The 17,245-nt window shown below is 37.3% G+C and overlaps 2 protein-coding genes across 2 annotated transcripts; one reads left to right on the top strand and one right to left on the bottom strand.

Annotated features, from left to right (window-relative positions):
* Positions 1-901: 901 nt before the first annotated feature.
* LOC119546807 lies at positions 902-17,108 on the bottom strand. Its single transcript, XM_037853387.1, has 2 exons — positions 16,969-17,108; positions 902-2,407 (listed from the first exon to the last, which is right to left on the bottom strand). Exon 2 carries the CDS (start codon positions 2,307-2,309, stop codon positions 2,139-2,141), a length of 171 nt encoding a protein of 56 aa, XP_037709315.1. The 5' UTR covers positions 2,310-2,407; positions 16,969-17,108; the 3' UTR covers positions 902-2,138.
* On the top strand, positions 4,693-6,918 carry LOC119546237 (C-type lectin 37Db-like). Its single transcript, XM_037852383.1, has 2 exons — positions 4,693-4,713; positions 6,235-6,918. Exons 1-2 carry the CDS (start codon positions 4,693-4,695, stop codon positions 6,916-6,918), a joined length of 705 nt encoding a protein of 234 aa, XP_037708311.1.
* Positions 17,109-17,245: the final 137 nt, after the last annotated feature.

Here is a 17,245-nt window from a genome sequence, read left to right on the forward strand (position 1 = left end):
TGGGCGTTGGAGTGGGCGTGGCAAATTTTTTTTTGGGTCAATCGATAGGTATTGACGAGACCAATACAGTTCAGTTCAAATTTTGTATCTAGCATGAAAATTGTGGGCGCCACAGGCTTGGGCGGTTTGTGGGCGTTAGAGTGGGCGTGGCATATCTGCGTTACAAACTTGCGCTGCGCACAAGGCTACGGATTCTAAATATGAGATCCTAGTTCTCTATCCTTGATAGTTTCCGAGATATCCACGTTCATATTTACGATTTTTTGAAGTTTGTGGGCGGTTTGTGGGCGTAAAAGTGGGCGTGGCAAACTTTTTTTTGATCAATCGATAGGTATTGATGAGAACAATACATTTCAGTTAAAATTTTTATTCTATCATCAAAACTGTAGGAGCCACAGTTTTGGGCGGTTTGTGGGCGTGGCACTCTACTGAAACAAACTTGCGCTGCGTAAGAAGCTCAGGAATCTGCACGCCAAATCTCAATAGCCTAGCTCTCATAGTTTCCGAGATCTCAGCGTTCATCCGGACAGACAGACGGACAGACGGACAGACGGACAGACGGACATGGCTAGATCGACTCGGCTAGTGATCCTGATCAAGAATATATATACTTTATGGGGTCGGAAACGCTTCCTTCTGCCTGTTACATACTTTCCGACGAATCTAGTATACCCTTTTACTCTACGAGTAACGGGTATAATAATACCCAAGATGTTAGCCCCATTTAATAGGAATACTAAAATTATAAAAATTATTACCCTACATGTTAACCCCATTAAAAATTCAAATATTCAAAAGTATTATTTATGTTTGATCAGTAAAATTGGGTTCAATTTTATCCCCGCCAAATAATAACTAAAAACATTTATTGCATTGAACACTCAACAGCTTAAAGACTTTATTTATTGATCGATATCGATTTATTGCATTTTTCTCAACAATTATCTGCTGCAGTGATATTACTATGTTCTAGTACAGTTTTCTCATTGTTTTGGCATTTACCGTTATTACCGTTATTACCGTGATGCTTGCAGGGTTGCATTCTGGCTTACTAACTAATTAATAAGTAAATTTGAATTTCGAAAATCTCTGATAAATGTATTTGTTATCTTTCTTGTCGTAGTTTTCTCATTGTTATATTCTCTATTACTGTCTGAGGTTGTACAGAAATCAAGATTCTTCATCGCTATTGTGTTTTTTGCATTGCTACTGTGTTAACTAACAACAATTGCTGTCGTTTGGCAACTTCTTTGGGTTAAATGCACTTCTCATATTGCTGGGCTTGGATAACTATTGTGAGTTAGTGTTAGTATTTATTGGATAAGCGCATTTGCATAGACTCCGATTCGAGTTTGATGTGTAAATATATTCCTCTACATGTGTGTATACATTGTATTGTTATTGTTAGTACTGGCTCAATTGCTCGCTTCTTTAGTTAATATATTTATCTATTTAATAGCCTTGCATAAACGTTTTCTCTTGATGCTTGCTTTTTTTATTTTGTTTGTGACACGCAAAACATTGTTGTAATTACAAAAATATATATATACCTCGTGTTGTAGTCGGCTGTTCTCGAAACTTAAGCACTAATAAACCCGAATAAACGCAATAAGTGGATTATGATTTAATATTTATTTGCTTGTAGTTTGCAATTTGTAAGTGTCTCATATTTCTTTTCACTTATTACAATACAAAAGGTACGAAAGGCGCGAGAAATTCCGTTGCCACGGAATTTACACTAAAAATTGACTTAATTGTGAAGAGCTAACTGAAAGAAAACGATTTCGATTTCCCAAAAAGGAGCTTAAAATAAACATTGTATTATTTGTTTTGGGGTATTGTGGTTGGTATTCCTTGCTTTTCAGCTTAAACTTAACATGGTATTTCTGGTAGAAGGTGTATCCTTGATTACTCATTTGGTAATACTTATTCGCTACATTGCTGGAAAAGTTAAGGTGACCATATAGGTTGGTGTTTCTCTCTCTTGGTGTCTCATTATATATAGGAAAACTTGACTGAAAAGCGGCAACTAGTTCGAGTATCTGTTATATGCTTAACCATTTTCTTTTCTTTTGCGTTGAGGGGTATGGGAAGGATCTCGAGTTTGGGGGGTATCTCGACCTTATAGACTAGCTCCGTTACTCGGCGCGGCAGAGCAGCGAGGCGAAGCGGAAGAGACGCATCCAACTGAAGAGCTTCGACTCCAGGAGATTCTCCTCCGCCGTCGAGGTGGTCATCGAGACCCGCGACGAGTTGGAGGACTTGCTGCTCCGCTTCTGCTGCATGATCCTGGGCGAGCTCATCTTCATTATCGAGTAAGTCGTCTTGGCGGCTTCTGGATTGCACACGCCACAAAAGTGGACGTGGGCTACGGGGTCACAAGCGTGGAACGAACGAAACGCACAGGCTGCAATGAGAAGACGGAAGAATTGGGCGGGGTATTAGTATAGGTCGAGTGCTATTGAAAGTCAATGGCTGAGGCCTCGAGCATCACTCTACTCCCTTTTTGTCGAGTGGCTGCCGTGACATTTGAGCGCCAGTCAGCAAATCCCCAAAAATCCCCTGCGAAAAGCTGACTAATGGGGAATCGAAGGATGATGCGGTGAATGAGAAAGTGTTTTCAAGAGTTTTCTCAGAGGAAGCTACTGATTTTACCCACCCAACAAAAAATAAATTTTATATATATTATATAACTTTATATTTTATAATGCCTACTCCTGAGGGTAACAACGATTTCCTAAAAAATTTAACGTCATTTAATTATAACTTTTAATTTTAGAAACTTAGATACAGGAATGCTCGTATTATGATATTCGTAAGTCCCCCAAAATCCTCAGCGAAAAGCTGAAATGAAAGTTCATGCGGTTATTAAAAATATATATTTTAGAATACCATTTGCGGAATCTTTTCGATTTCCCAACAAAATTTCAAAAAAATGTTGTACTACTATACTACTATATTATATATATCATATCATACCATTTTATAATATACTCAAATTAATTTAATAGCAACTTGTTACTTTGAAAAATTATCCTGGTATTATAACTTTAAACTACAGATTTAATGTTAAAATGTATATTTATGTTTTCATCTTAGGAACTTTGTTTTCATATAACCCCTTTTACCTTAAGTGCTATCTTTATAAGCCACAAAAATACTATTTTCACTACTTCCACTCTAATTTAAATGTCGCCCTGCAACCTACCCATAAAAACGAACTAGTTTTTTACCAACGGGGCTGCTCAGCTCTAATCGAAATGCTCCATTGGCTCCACACACACCCAGGGCATTGTACAACCCACCCATCCAAAGCTGATGACCTTGCCCATATGCACCGAAGTATGTATGCTTTGTACACGAGTGGTATGCCCAAAAAGAGGCCCAAATCGAAACGTTGCCTTTGCCTGCTCCAGTTTTTCCAGATCTGGCTAAAGCCAGATTCAATGACAAAACCGAACGCTTCGTTACGGATAATAAAAGAGAAACATACAAATCGGCTTTGTAAGTGAGACTGCATGTACGTAAAGTAAAGTTTACATTTCGAGTACACACATACATAAGAACTGAGAATTGATGTTTGCTTTAATTGGACAAAATCCTGCTTTTTTTGGCTGAAAAAAAAGATTACATAGTACAATATGTGAAAGGGAAAGATTGTGTGTGTCCTACGTCACTGGTAATTATGCAATGTGCAATCTACTCCCCTCCCACATTTCATCCCACCGCCTTTGGGCAGCAAATTAATTTCAATTCCCAGTCAAGCTTTACAATCCCTGCCCGTTTTCGTCTGTGTGTCATACACATGTGTTATATGTATATCTATGGCGACAGTCGAAAAGTGCAGTCCGCTCATAAAACATTTCCATATATCAAGCAGATAATAATAAAAAAACTACGACAGCAGCTTGTCGCGTCCACGCGACACATAGAAATATTGTTTTGTTTTTTCCGCTTTGTATGTTGGGGATCGCTTTTCCTTCTAGCTTCTTGCTAAATATTATTCCACTTTGTATGTTTTGTAAGCAATCTTGTCACCGCTCAAAATACGCCTGCGCATTCGGTTGGCTCATTATAATGCTGAGATCATGAAGATAGCCGGGCCAACGAACATTTGGGAGAACAGTGGGTAATGTAGGGAAAATAGTGCTTAAATTCCACAATTACCAAACATAATGTTCACCCATTTAAAATAATAGAAAAAAAAAACAGTTTTACAGGCTTTCCTATTTATAATTTCAAAAGGAGTAATAAAATCTCTAAGTACACCCATCAAAGAAACCGTTTACCTTACATTTTTCATTCATAGTTTTTATATTATTTAAAAATGTGTGTATATCGAACTATTTCTAAACGAATTTACGCATTTTATTTATAGAACTTATAGGGTAATGAATTTGTTTTAGGAAAAGCAATTATGGCTCAAATTAGTTCTATAGAAATTCCACAGTATCAATAATAGAAAGGCATTCAAAATCATTTCGATTGATTATCGGAGTTTTCCAATAATTTTTTAAAATTTCCATCCAGTGTCCCCTTTTTGACTCCATTATCACGTACGCCCCTGCATGGATTTTCATTTCTTCTTCTTAGCTTTGACATAAACATTTCGGGAATGAGAAATATTTTCTGTTTTCGTTTTAATCTTTGGAATACTTCGAATGCAGCTGCTGTGTTGTCAGTCAGAGAGGGATGGGGCGAGAGATCGTGATGGTGTGGGCGTCTTAAAGCTAACGGGCCAACACGATACTCGCCCACATATCTATGCATAATACCCCTTCCCCACCTTCAATGCCTTTTCAAGTTTCACAACTCGGTCGACACTTTTTGCCTTCGAATTGCATGTTTAGATTTAAAACAAGGAAGAACGCTATAGTCGAGTACCTCGACTATCAGATACCCGTTACTCAGCTAAAGGGACCAAAGGGAAATGGAGATATGCAAGCAGCAAAGCGAGATTTAAATGCGCCACCTACCGGCGGAAGACAGATTTAAGCATTGTGGGCGTTAGGGTAGGCGTGGCAAATTTTTTTTTGGATCAATCGATAGGCATTGACGAGACCAATACATTTCAGTTAAAATTTTTAATCTAGCATAAAAATTGTGGGCGCCACAGGCTTGGGCGGTTTGTGGGCGTTAGAGTGGGCGTGGCATATTCGCATAACAAACTTGCGCTGCGTACAAGGCTACGGAATCTAAATCTGAAATCCCAATACTCTATCTTTGATAGTTTCCGAGATATCCGCGTTCATATTTACGATTTTTTGAAGTTTTTGGGCGGTTTGTGGGCGTTAGAGTGGGCGTGGCAAACTTTTTTTTGGGTCAATCGATAGGTATTGATGAGAACAATTCATTTCAGTTTAAATTTTTACTCTAACATCAAAACTGTAGAAGCCACAGTTTTTGGCGGTTTGTGGGCGTTGGAGTGGGCGTGGCACTCTACTGAAACAAACTTGCGCTGCGTAAGAAGCTCAGGAATCTGCTCGCCAAATCTCAATAGCCTAGCTCTCATAGTTTCCAAGATCTCAGCGTTCATCCGGACAGACAGACGGACAGACGGACAGACGGACAGACGGACAGACGGACAGACGGACAGACGGACAGACGGACAGACGGACATGGCTAGATCGACTCGGCTAGTGATCCTGATCAAGAATATATATACTTTATGGGGTCGGAAACGCTTCCTTCTGCCTGTTACATACTTTCCGACGAATCTAGTATACCCTTTTACTCTACGAGTAACGGGTATAAAAATCGGACGACATTATCAATTTTGAAAATTTGTTTTCCTTTTTTTGCCAATATGTTTTGATATTGTTTAGTTCTAATCTTGTTCTTTTTAAATAAATGTTTAATGATTAATATTTAATTGGATTTTTTGGGCGTCCTATTAAAAAATATGTCATGCTGATAACAGATGACGTTAGAAGCAGCCCAAACTACTTTTGGGAAGATTTTTTCAGAATTCTTGAATTGCATATAAGGTTGATAAGAAATTAATTATATAAAAATGAGAGGGCTATAAAAGTCGGGGAGCTGTGAAAAATTGTTTAGTCCTCTATTATATTTGCTTACGAATCCATTAAGTAGATCTTTATTTTACGCAATGCGTACATTTTTATTATTTTTCCTTTTTGGAATTCTTGTTCAAAATACTCTTGGAAAAGATTTGGTAGCCCAATTTGCTTATCTTGCTGACCAAAAGTTGTAATGTAATCGTTTTTGTTGCAGTTCTCTAGTGACCTAGAGCGAAGACTTGTGACTCTGGAAGCTCGGCAATATGCTGATAGTGATGCCTTTGAGGAGAGACTTCGAAGATTAGAAACCCACTTGCCCACTCAACGGAGAATCGAGATATCGCAGTCTCTGGAGACAGATAAGCCTGTTGCCGACGAAAATGCCATTGGTGAGAGAATCGAGAAACTGGAGGATGCTTTAAAGCTGGAGTTGGCTGATCACTTGGGGAACATAACTTCTAAATTCGACGCCCTAGTTGAAAAGCTTGCCGAATCAAAGGTGGTATATCAGAAGATTGGTGAAAAGTATTACTATATCCATAATTGCGTTGAGAGGAGCTGGACTGATGCCCAACTTTTTTGTGATCAAAAGAATGGACATCTTGCGACTCTTCAAAATGAAGAGGAGTGGGAGGCTCTTGCTGAGCACTTGAAGAGTGACAAAAACTATTGGGTTGATATAAATGACAGAGACGACGAAGAGTTTATATCCGATTTTACACAAAAAAAACCAAAATTCTTAAAGTGGAGTGATGACGAACCTAATAATGGAGGTGAATATGAATTTATAGAAGATTGTGTGGAACTGCAAGGAAATAATAACTTTTACATGAATGACGCACAGTGCTCAAACCATAATTTATTCATTTGCGAATTCGAGCCACAATGCATATCGTAATTCAAAGAAATTGGAAGCTGTTTCACCGAATAAACAATTTCATTTAATTCATAAATTTGTATAAATTAAAAAATATGTTTGATTTGAGAAAATAAAAAAATTAAAGAAATAAAAACAAAATGTACTTGGCTTTTTGCTATTAAGGATCGGAAAATAAGATGCTGCTTCAAATTTTTTCCATTTAAAGCATTTGATGAAAGTAATCCCAAAACAAAAAGATAAGCCACCCAAGATGAAGGTCCATTACATCTGGATATAGAAATAAACTTAAACCAAGAGCAAAAAGATTTAACGTAGTACCCCATTCTTTTCAGTGTATGAACGCTTATCTCTACGCTATTGTAATAATTACTTTATAATTGCTTCGAGTAATTTATTTTAAGGGATTGGAGTCGAGGTTATTCTTATTTTACCTAACCAAAATCAGCTAGTTCTTTATGGTGTGCCAACTAATAGTTGACATTTTTTTCTATCTCCTCATCTCTTCAATGACAATTTCAAGGCGGTTGTTTTATTGGATCCCCCCTACCACATCCCCCATCGGTTGGCACCGCGGGGCGTATGCGTGATGTTTTTATTGCCGTTAAATTAACCGAATGCCCCAAAGCCCAGGCAGTTTTGAAGTCGCGGGGAAAGTGGAGAAATGGTTGCGAACATGCAATACTTTAGATTTGGTGTATATCCACGAGTATTTGTGGACTTCGCTCCCGCCCCTGGGGTCATGAGTGTATTTCAATATCCTGGGCGCCAGCTCTTGGGATATTTATGAGTGTCGAGTGCTGGAAATCGAATATCTTTGATGACGACGCTGTCTTTTCGGTAATTTGTTGCCCATCATTGTGTTGCCCTGAAGTTTTATCACCCACGCAGACAGCTTGACATATTTTAGGGCCCATAATGGCCGAATAACAGCTAATAATATGATGTGAATCTTGATAGATTTTGTGGGTTTTTTACACCTACAGTTGCACTTTGTTTCCAGCTGGTTGACAAATATTTTCCATTTTCCTCCTAATTGGCTTCAATTTTATGTCGCCGCTGATGTGTGTGATTTTTTACTTTTTCTATACACATGTGTATTTCTTGCTTGTCACCCCGGCTCACATTGACCCACTTGGCGCCACATACTGTGCAATAGTAGTATATATGTAGTAGTATATAGTGGCAAAACAACAACTGCAGTTTGAGCCTGTGCCAAATTCAATTATCAATTTGTGCTTTTCATGCATTTTCCATTTCAACTCGTCTTTTTTCCTCCGTCGCTCGTTTCAAAAGTGGCAGTTGGAAAGCCAAAAGTAGGGAGTTGGCCTTTGCCATTTGGCATTCGGAGGAACACGACAGCTACGAATGCCTGAAATGCCGTTGATAACACTAGTTAACCTGATTTCGTAAATTGGTAAAACAGAATGGCTATTGACATTTTTATGAACCGACGAACAAAGGGTATTTTTACAACACAGAGAGAATTCTGACGTTCTTATCTGAGTTGAAAATGTTCTTTAAAATAGAACGACATTTTTGAAGCCGAAAATGTTTTCAATGTTCTTGAATCAAGTTGTACATTGTATATCTCAACTACTAAACTATTAGTCCAGCCAGTGCATACTTATTAAAAAGTTGTTAAGTAAACTCAATTTAACTTTTCCCTTCTCACCGTTTCGTTCTAGTATTGAGAACATTGATACCAACATGTACTTACACGGTTTTAAGGAACCAATGCTCTTAATTCAAGAACAATGTACTTGAATAATTCTCTCTGTGTAGATATGATCACTCCCGTACTTGGAAACTAAGGTTTATACGCTTATTTCAAAAATATAATCCCCCTATACTTTATATTTACATTTATTTAACATTATTAAAGGATTACAACAATTTTTTTTTGGTAATGGTATCTTACCAAACTTTGCCCAGATCGCCTGTTAAAAATACATTTTAACACAAAAACCTGATATATATTTATAAGAACTTGTGTCTATTGATCTATATTTGATTTTTCCACACTAGTTCCAGCTTTAACTGTAACTTTACGAGCTTTTTACTAGCTGACCTCATTACCTCCACTTAGTGTTATTAGAACCGTGTTTAGCATTCACCGGCTAACTTCTAGATACTTGCTGTGAATGCAAACCGGCGGTTAGATAACTGCCCCAACTTTTACCACTATCGTTATTATTATTATCGCCGCCACTGTCGCATACCGCTATCTGCTGTCATGTCACTGACTGTCCCTGGCGGTTTCAATTGCATTTCAAATGAATGTTCCACGACTTGCAGTGCGTTGTTCCCCATGGAGAATGGAAAATGGGACCGGGAAACATGGCAACTGGGAGCTCGACTTGGTGTTGTTATCAAGCGCGTGCCACTTGAGCGGTTCGCTGAGTGACACAGCACTACCACAACTGCAACCACGACCACAGATGCCACAACAAACAGCGACCCACTGCCACGCCCACCGAGACCCACTGTACCGCCCAGCCACCCATCCGCCCACTTTGACATCCGTCTTAATGAGGCTTCAATATCACTTGCCCATTGCCACCCATTCTACACAGAGAAGAATATAGATAGTATTGAATTCATTAACCATTTTTCACGTAAAATTAATAGTTGCTTACATTTTTTATTAAGTTTTAAATATTTTTTAAATATTATATTTATAATTATATTAACTTGAATTTGTTTTTCAACTCGTTAAAGAGGCAAAGTAACTATACCATTTATTTCATTTTATAACGATTATTTAAATATTTTTTATTTAACATGTGATTAGCTTAAATATTTTCTCTATATTTTTTATCACTTGTGGATTTTTAGTTTATTTAAAGATTTAACTTTGATTATAATACTAAATTCAATTTTTTAGTGACGTCGAATATTAAAAGTTAATATTACTAGCACTGTATCTAATTTTTGATGCCTTGACGTAAATATTTTCCAATTAAACCATGCATAAGATAATTCGTTGTTGTTTTTAATTTAAATAGTTATTAACTTTTTTTTTCAATCCCTATTTTGCCTTATGGATACCTTTTTCTCTCAGTGCAACTGATTGGCATGGCTGCTGCTATTGTAATTTGAAAGCTGAGCGAAATTGAGACACCGATAGAGAGGTCTAGACTCTAGAGCTAGAGCGTCAGATCTTTGTAAATAGATAACGATATCTAATTGGGTCAGGCTGTACTGTAATACGCATTTTCGACTTGATTGTAAGCCGTTTGATTGATTCAACGGGGCTTAAATAATGGATCGGAAGACCTTGAGGCCTCCCTCTGTATTTTCTACAAACAGCAAGCATTACATGACAAAATCTTGCTGTGATCTCACCAAGAAACAACAAACAAATGACATCACATGGTGGCAAGTCAAGTTGGGGACCCGTTCAACTTGAGTCGGCAATTAGAAGGCAATATTCAAGAGATCTACGTATAAATCATAAATATTAACAAAGCACACACACACACACTGGACGATAATGGGAGTTCAAAGAGGCAAAGATACACACCATAGAGAAGATGGGAAAAACCTGAATAAATATTTATAAGAATGCTAATTCCCCGATTGCAGTGGCTGCAGTGAAACGAAGCTGCGGAGAAAAGTGTAGCCAGCAGATGCATTGTCTTTTGGCCCAGAACCGCAGTCAAGCATTTTGGGATGGGGGAAAAACCGCAAAAAAGGCGGCAAGTGCCCTACGTCCCCCCCTGGCAACTGCGACATTGTAACAGTCTAGTTAACTTGCAACTTACAAGCGAATGTATCTGTATCTACGAGTTACTTTACAATGCCCCCATCTCTGTGGGCTACTCCACTACTACGAACACATCTCATCTCTCTTTTCACCTCCTGTGCCCTCTGTTGACTGACTTTCGAAACGTGTTGTCATGTAAATTAACCAAAAAAAAAAATGAAAGAAAAACTGCCATGTTGCGGGTTAGTTGAGGAATACGAGCTACATGCAGCTATGCTGCAAGTATCTTTCAGATACACAGAACACACACAGCGACAGTGGGAGACTGGGCCAGAAGAAGCCACCTCGGCCTGAGAAAGACAAATATAATTGACAATGGAGAACAGCTGGAATGAGTTGCAAACATCACAGACAAAGCCGTTTAAATGGAAAATTGTTAGACGTCACAGGCCAGCGGAAGAAACATCCCAAAACAGCCCGAAGACCAGTTGTCAGCTGTTCGGCGAAAACTTCAGCAGGGAAAACTTTACGCTGAGCCCCACAAAATCCTAAATAATGGAACACAATTTGGTTGGCCCTTAAGTCAATTTACCTTAGGTAACGTTAAAAACGTTTAAATGGCTTGACTTGGAGGAAAAAAGTCACTATGTTTTCAGAGAGATATATATACGATGGAAAAAGGTCTTTATAATAATAATAACAATAAATAGATGATATTTTTTACTTCCAAGATTCAAGCTATAAAATATTCATTAACTATTATATAGTTATTTAATCCATGTTCGGAATGGGAGTCATCTTTAAAATTATACAAGATACAAATTGTAAAATATTAATTGCCCTTTATTCCTAATTAAATATTGGGTAAGTTATGATCATAAAATGTAAAATGTTCAAGATATTATCGAATACTCTAAAAAGGATGTAGGCCTGCACATACGGGATCATAAAACTAGAATATCTTCGTCATTATAGAACATTTACATTTAAATCAAGAGTGCCTCATGAATGTACCCAAATTTGCTGTTACATTTCTGAACATTCGTTTAAGTTTTTTCTCCAAAGGGGTTCTATTACACAATATTGGAAACATTCTTCTTTTCGTTGCTTCTTAAAATATCAAGAAAAATATATCTTAATAATGTTGTAGTTCCAAAATGACAAGTCAAATTAGCTATTTTAGCTCTAGTTAATGCTCTTTAAAACCTTATTGATATTTTTTCAAAGTTATACCATTTTTTTAATGATCTCTTAAATGTACAAGAAGAATCGCACATTCTATAGCAATTAGTAAACCAGACACTGACCCATTGCGAAATCGCACCTTAATATTTTCGTATTCCCCCACTCGACCGTAGCAAAAACATTCCCCAGACGGATAAATACATTTTCAAACAAGCCATTACGCGGAGTGCGAAGAACCCAGGGGTGCCCATGTGCAATATAGCCAATGGCCACTTCCATTTCCTGTTCTTTTGGCACGACCATTACGCATACGCCACGTACGCCAATACGAATGCAAATATTATACCATTATTGCGCATGAAATGCCAACGTAAACAATAATAAACCTCAAGACCTCAAGACGATGGCGAAGGAAAGGCCAATAAACAAGAAGCCAAATGCGGCCACCAAAAAATAAAGTTGAAGCATGAGGAAAGAGGAAAGAAAAACGGGGTATACGAAGTTCAAAGTTGGCCAAAAGAAATTGCGCGGTCAGCTTTGGCCAGTCGGTCATTAGCTAAAACCAAAGTCCCATTGTGGGCAGCTCGTTAACTTGGTTGGGGGGAAAAAAAAGGGGGAGTGGATCTGAAGCATGGTTTTATGGCCGAACTAACCTCTTGCATAATGATGGGAAAATCTCTATGCATGCCCTTGATAAGAAATGCGGCACACAAAGCCAGATAGACGGGGTAAAAATACAGATAGACAGAGCGAGAGATCGCTACGCTGATGGGGATATTATTTTATGGCTCATTAAGCTGTTTTAAATAAATTAATGAAACAACGGAAAATGTCCCAATAAAATGTAAATGAAGGCAACCAAAATGCAATGCATAAAAAACATATAAAATCTGAGTGATGAAAATACCTAATTAAATTTGAATTGAATACAGTGCCCTTGAAACACAATGTGTTTAAGCTTTTAAGTAAATCAAATAGTACTAATTGATTAGGACATTCAAATAATTATAAGCAATTAGTGAATACTTTTCACGCCTTTAGACTCAAGAAAGTATCTTTGTTCAAAACAAAGCGAAAGATTTATGAATTGAAAGATACAATAAATCTGCCAAGTTTTCGTTGGCGAATCTCCTAATGGTTTCAATTCTTATTTATTTGGATAAATTTAGAAAAATACACTGAAACACAAAAATGGAAAAGAAAAAAATAAATATCTGCACATTGAATTTATAACAAAAACATAATGGTCAATATTTAAATTGAAGGTAAAAAATAAATATTAATTTTGAAGCTAGTCATATTTACTTAATATTAATATATTATTTTCATATTAAATTCAAATTTTAAAATCTTTGAATGAAAAATAATTGTAAACTTAAATATTTTCGTATTTAAAGTAAATAAAAACCGTAATGGATAAAAAATATAGCAATAAAATGCAAATTGAATATGAAATCCTAGGATTTACTACGTTTTTAATCAGTGAACCTTAACAAGAAAAATGGAAAACTTTAATATTTAAGTTACCACATCCAATAAAGGGGATTTGCGGTAGAAAAAGCTCTTAAAAACCTTAAAACTCTCTTTATTTTTTGACTTTGAAGTTTATTCTGTCAAGAATTTCCAATTAAGTCAAAGACCACACACCATCTTCAGAAGTTCCCCAAACCTACATTGCCCCACTTTTCGATGACTTTAAAACTTTCTGTGCTGACCAAAGCAATTCACTTTGCAATGAGTTTTCCAGCTTAGCGTGGGGGTCTTCAGGGGTCTTTCCCCCTCAAGTACTTCCAATCGTGGTCAATGCATAATTCAGAACACTTATTCGAGGGGCCACAAAATAAACAAAGATGACGCTGTGAAAATATTGAAGACCACACACACTTACGTTGCTGGAAAATTGGATTGATGGGGGAAGGTTCATTGGGTTTGACCCCAACTTTTTGCATATGGTATCAACCTTTTCGTGACCTTTTTCAGTGCAAGCTCAAGCATCGATTTTCGATTAAATCTAATTGACATGACGGACCACGCCCACTTCCGCCCATTCTGTCTGTCTGCTTTTCCTGTCAAACTTGAGTTTACCCATTTCTCCGCTCGTTTCCACTGACCATTTTCCATTTCCATTTGACACGCTTCGGAATTTTCAGCAAGTCCTGGTTCTGTGCGTAAATTGTTGTAAATAATTTATGCCATTCAACGTTGTTGACTTAACATTTTTTTTTTGTTTTTTGGTTGGCAAAATTGTTTTTGGAGCTCATTGTAGGCCCCAGACTGATGGCTTGTCATTAATTTTCGGCTAATCTCAATCAGTCAAACGAAACGGGGAAAATTCACTTTTCGAGCCATTCTAACCATTCCCATCTATAAGCCAGCTGCTAACTTTTATCGGTATTTGAGTGACAAGGCTCATTTCGGTTTTCGAGGCCATTTCCTCTTCTGGGTAATTGAAATTTCGTAGATAAAATTGGGAAATTAACAATAAAATGGTTTAATTGGAACTGGCTTAAATAGGTTAGCAAACGCTTAAGGTTGGAATTTATCACATCCGGACAATCGTAGAAATCATCAACAATTTTGGGGAAGTGATTTGAAGAAAATACAAAGTTGTTCTACATTTATTTTAAAAAATTAGCCAAGAATTTGCCTCATCTGAAAAGCTTCATTATTCATTTCCTAAAAGAAAAATTATAACAATCTCTCACTTTTTAACAATGTACTTAAAAAAATATTTGAGTTCTAAAAATATTATTCATCATTTATAATTCACAGAAGGCATTGGTAATTTATCAAATCTGTTAAAAGTTCCAAAACAAAATTTCCAATTACTCAAAACAAAACATTCACCCAATTCCAAGCGCTTTTCCCGCATGACAGTTCATTTTCCAAATATATCTGTGGTTTTCAGCCAGCTGGCCACAAATTTGTTGATGTCATCAATGACATTTGTATAATTCTCGTTAATAAAAATGCACTTAGTGGTAAGTTGGGGGAGTAGTTAGGTAGTGCTTGTCTTGCTTATCTGGCAAACACTTCATGACCGCCCCAATATTCCGACCCCAGGCCCCCGGGAAAAGCGATTCATGTTTGTAATCTCCTTTGTTGCTTTGGTTTTCCTCCATTCGCTTTATTATTTTAAGCGCAAATATTGATTTCCTTTTCTTTTTTGTGGTGGCTTCCCCGAGTTTCCGAGTGTTATAAATGCAATACAAACGACCCAAAGTTTGATAAGTTTTTGTGTTTCCCTTTTTTTTTGGGTTTTGATGCCCCATATGTTGGTTATAGTTATGGTTGAGGGACACCAAGTGCACTTAACGATATGATAAGAAATGAACGACCAACAGAGCTGACCTAGATAGAGAATCCGATAGCTGATATAGTACAGATGAGTTATGTACTCGTTTCTTATATATGAGACAACAGTGAATGCTCAATTAAATGGCCAAGTGTTCAATTGCCATTAAACCGGGCTCATTACACTGAATGGGTTCGTGAGCTTCGCACGATGAATATTAATCATTATGTTTTATGTTTCATGTCTCTGCCAGCAGGATAAAGCAAATTAATTAAATTATAGCGATTCCTCAACATTTATGCTGTAATTGATGTTGGGGCTGTGAACTAGCTGCGGCCCATAACAAAAGACCATGCCGCACATACAGTTCGGCTCATTGGCCTATATAAAATGCCAGTGCCATGCCAGGGCATAAACAAAAGCCAGAAATGATTAATAAACTGAAGCCAAAAAGGGGGCGGTACATCAGTTCGGTTCAGCTGGCTGACTGGTGTGTGGAATACAGATGAAGTGACATAATTGAAAGCCAGGAGGTGGGGCCGAGGAAGCCTTTGAGAACTTTTTGTGTGAACCTACTCGTCGAGTACATGGGGCCAAAGTAATCAACTGCCAACAGAAAAGGGAACGAACCTATTCCTTATAACAGCCAAACGGCAAAAAGATTATGCGCTTCAGTTCGCATGAGGGCTACTTTCAAAGTTCCCAGGAAAGGTTATGTTTACTCAACAGGGCGGAAAACTGCGGCTCAACTTTTACTTTAAAAGAATTTAAAGATAAAGAAAAAGAATGTGGATAAAGTTCAATCAGCCAGTTACCTTTTCTTTTGATAAATTGGTTAAAAAATAACATGATAAATTTGAAGTTCAAGATTTTCTTAAAGTTAATATATTTCTTATTTATAAAAACCAAAGCCCAACATTGCAAAATGAACCGAATTTCCAAAAATATAAACCCATACATTATAATATTTTATTAAAAGTAGAACAGAAACCTGATTTTTAAAGAAAATATTTGAATTTTAAAAAGATTCGTCGAGTATGCACGCTTGCCTCGAACTTTATGCGTTCGGCCACACCAAAAAACTATTCCATTGCGTAATTAAAAGTCTAAATGTTTACCATAAACATCTTCAAATGACAGAACAAAATGTCCACATTGAAGAAATTTAGAATTTAAGATGACCAACAGAAATATAGTTTATGGCCAAGAAAACAAATGCATTTGTTCTTTTGACTGGCACTTAACCTACTTAGAACATTTATCTTTATGAGCTTGTAGGTACTACATTTTCATATTTACTTAAAAAAGTTTTATCATGCAGACCCTTTTTTATAATATTTTTCCATAACCGAAAGTATTACAACCCACTTTGCGACCCAAGTAAATCAATTTCGCATAAAATAAATAAAGAAATAGATTTCCTTTCAAGTTGCGGTCCATCCTCTTCATATGCAGATGTCCTTCGCCGATAAAAAGGCGAGACCCTTATGGGATAATCTGGTTTTAGGCAGGAAGCACATAAGTCGCCGAGCTCTCGTTCATATCGGAATTTACAAAGGAAATGCGAAAAAGAACTCGGTGTGGAAATGGGGTTGGGATTGGGGAGGCCATAAAACCAAATGAAAAACGAGTCGAGATTTACGCTCGAAACGGAAAAACGCAAAAACAAAAAACTTTTAGGCGTGATTACGTAAAATGCGTAAAAAGAACAGAGAGAGAGAGGGAGAGGGAGAGGGAGAGAGTGGCATTGATGAGAAAGAGAGGGCGTCGTAGGAACCACTTGACGCATTTCAAGGACACGTGCAGCCTTCGCAAGGACATACGCAGCATAAAAGAGTATGGCGTTACACAACACTGGCTCGTAACGGTCTTTTGAACTTACCGTAGTTTGATAGTTGGCAGCTCCTTTGATGGCTGCCTTTTATTATTAGGTTTTTTTTTTATTCAGCTAAGTAGGCCCCGGCTGAAATGCTTTCGACAGTCGATGTCAGTGGCCAGAACACAGATACTTTTCGAAGGTGACAAGCAGCTAACAAATTTTCCGTTCTCGCCGAGTCTTGTTGTTTTCAAGGGATTTTTTAAAACTCGAAAACTTGTGCGATTTTCAATTTCCTCCACGGACGTAAGGCGCGTAGTATTCGATCGCTGTGCAACGGTAG

Source organism: Drosophila subpulchrella, chromosome 2L, assembly GCF_014743375.2.
Source record: "Drosophila subpulchrella strain 33 F10 #4 breed RU33 chromosome 2L, RU_Dsub_v1.1 Primary Assembly, whole genome shotgun sequence".
NCBI classification, from domain to species: Eukaryota; Metazoa; Arthropoda; class Insecta; order Diptera; family Drosophilidae; genus Drosophila; species Drosophila subpulchrella.

Excerpts from the sequence above, each read along its gene's own strand:
- LOC119546807 (XM_037853387.1), bottom strand. The coding sequence starts at position 2,309 with ATGAAGATGAGCTCGCCCAGGATCATGCAGCAGAAGCGGAGCAGCAAG.
- LOC119546237 (XM_037852383.1), top strand. The coding sequence starts at position 4,693 with ATGGGGCGAGAGATCGTGATG. Across the intron at positions 4,714-6,234 it reads TGGGGCGAGAGATCGTGATG|TTCTCTAGTGACCTAGAGCG; the intron begins GTGTGGGCGTCT and ends TTTTTGTTGCAG.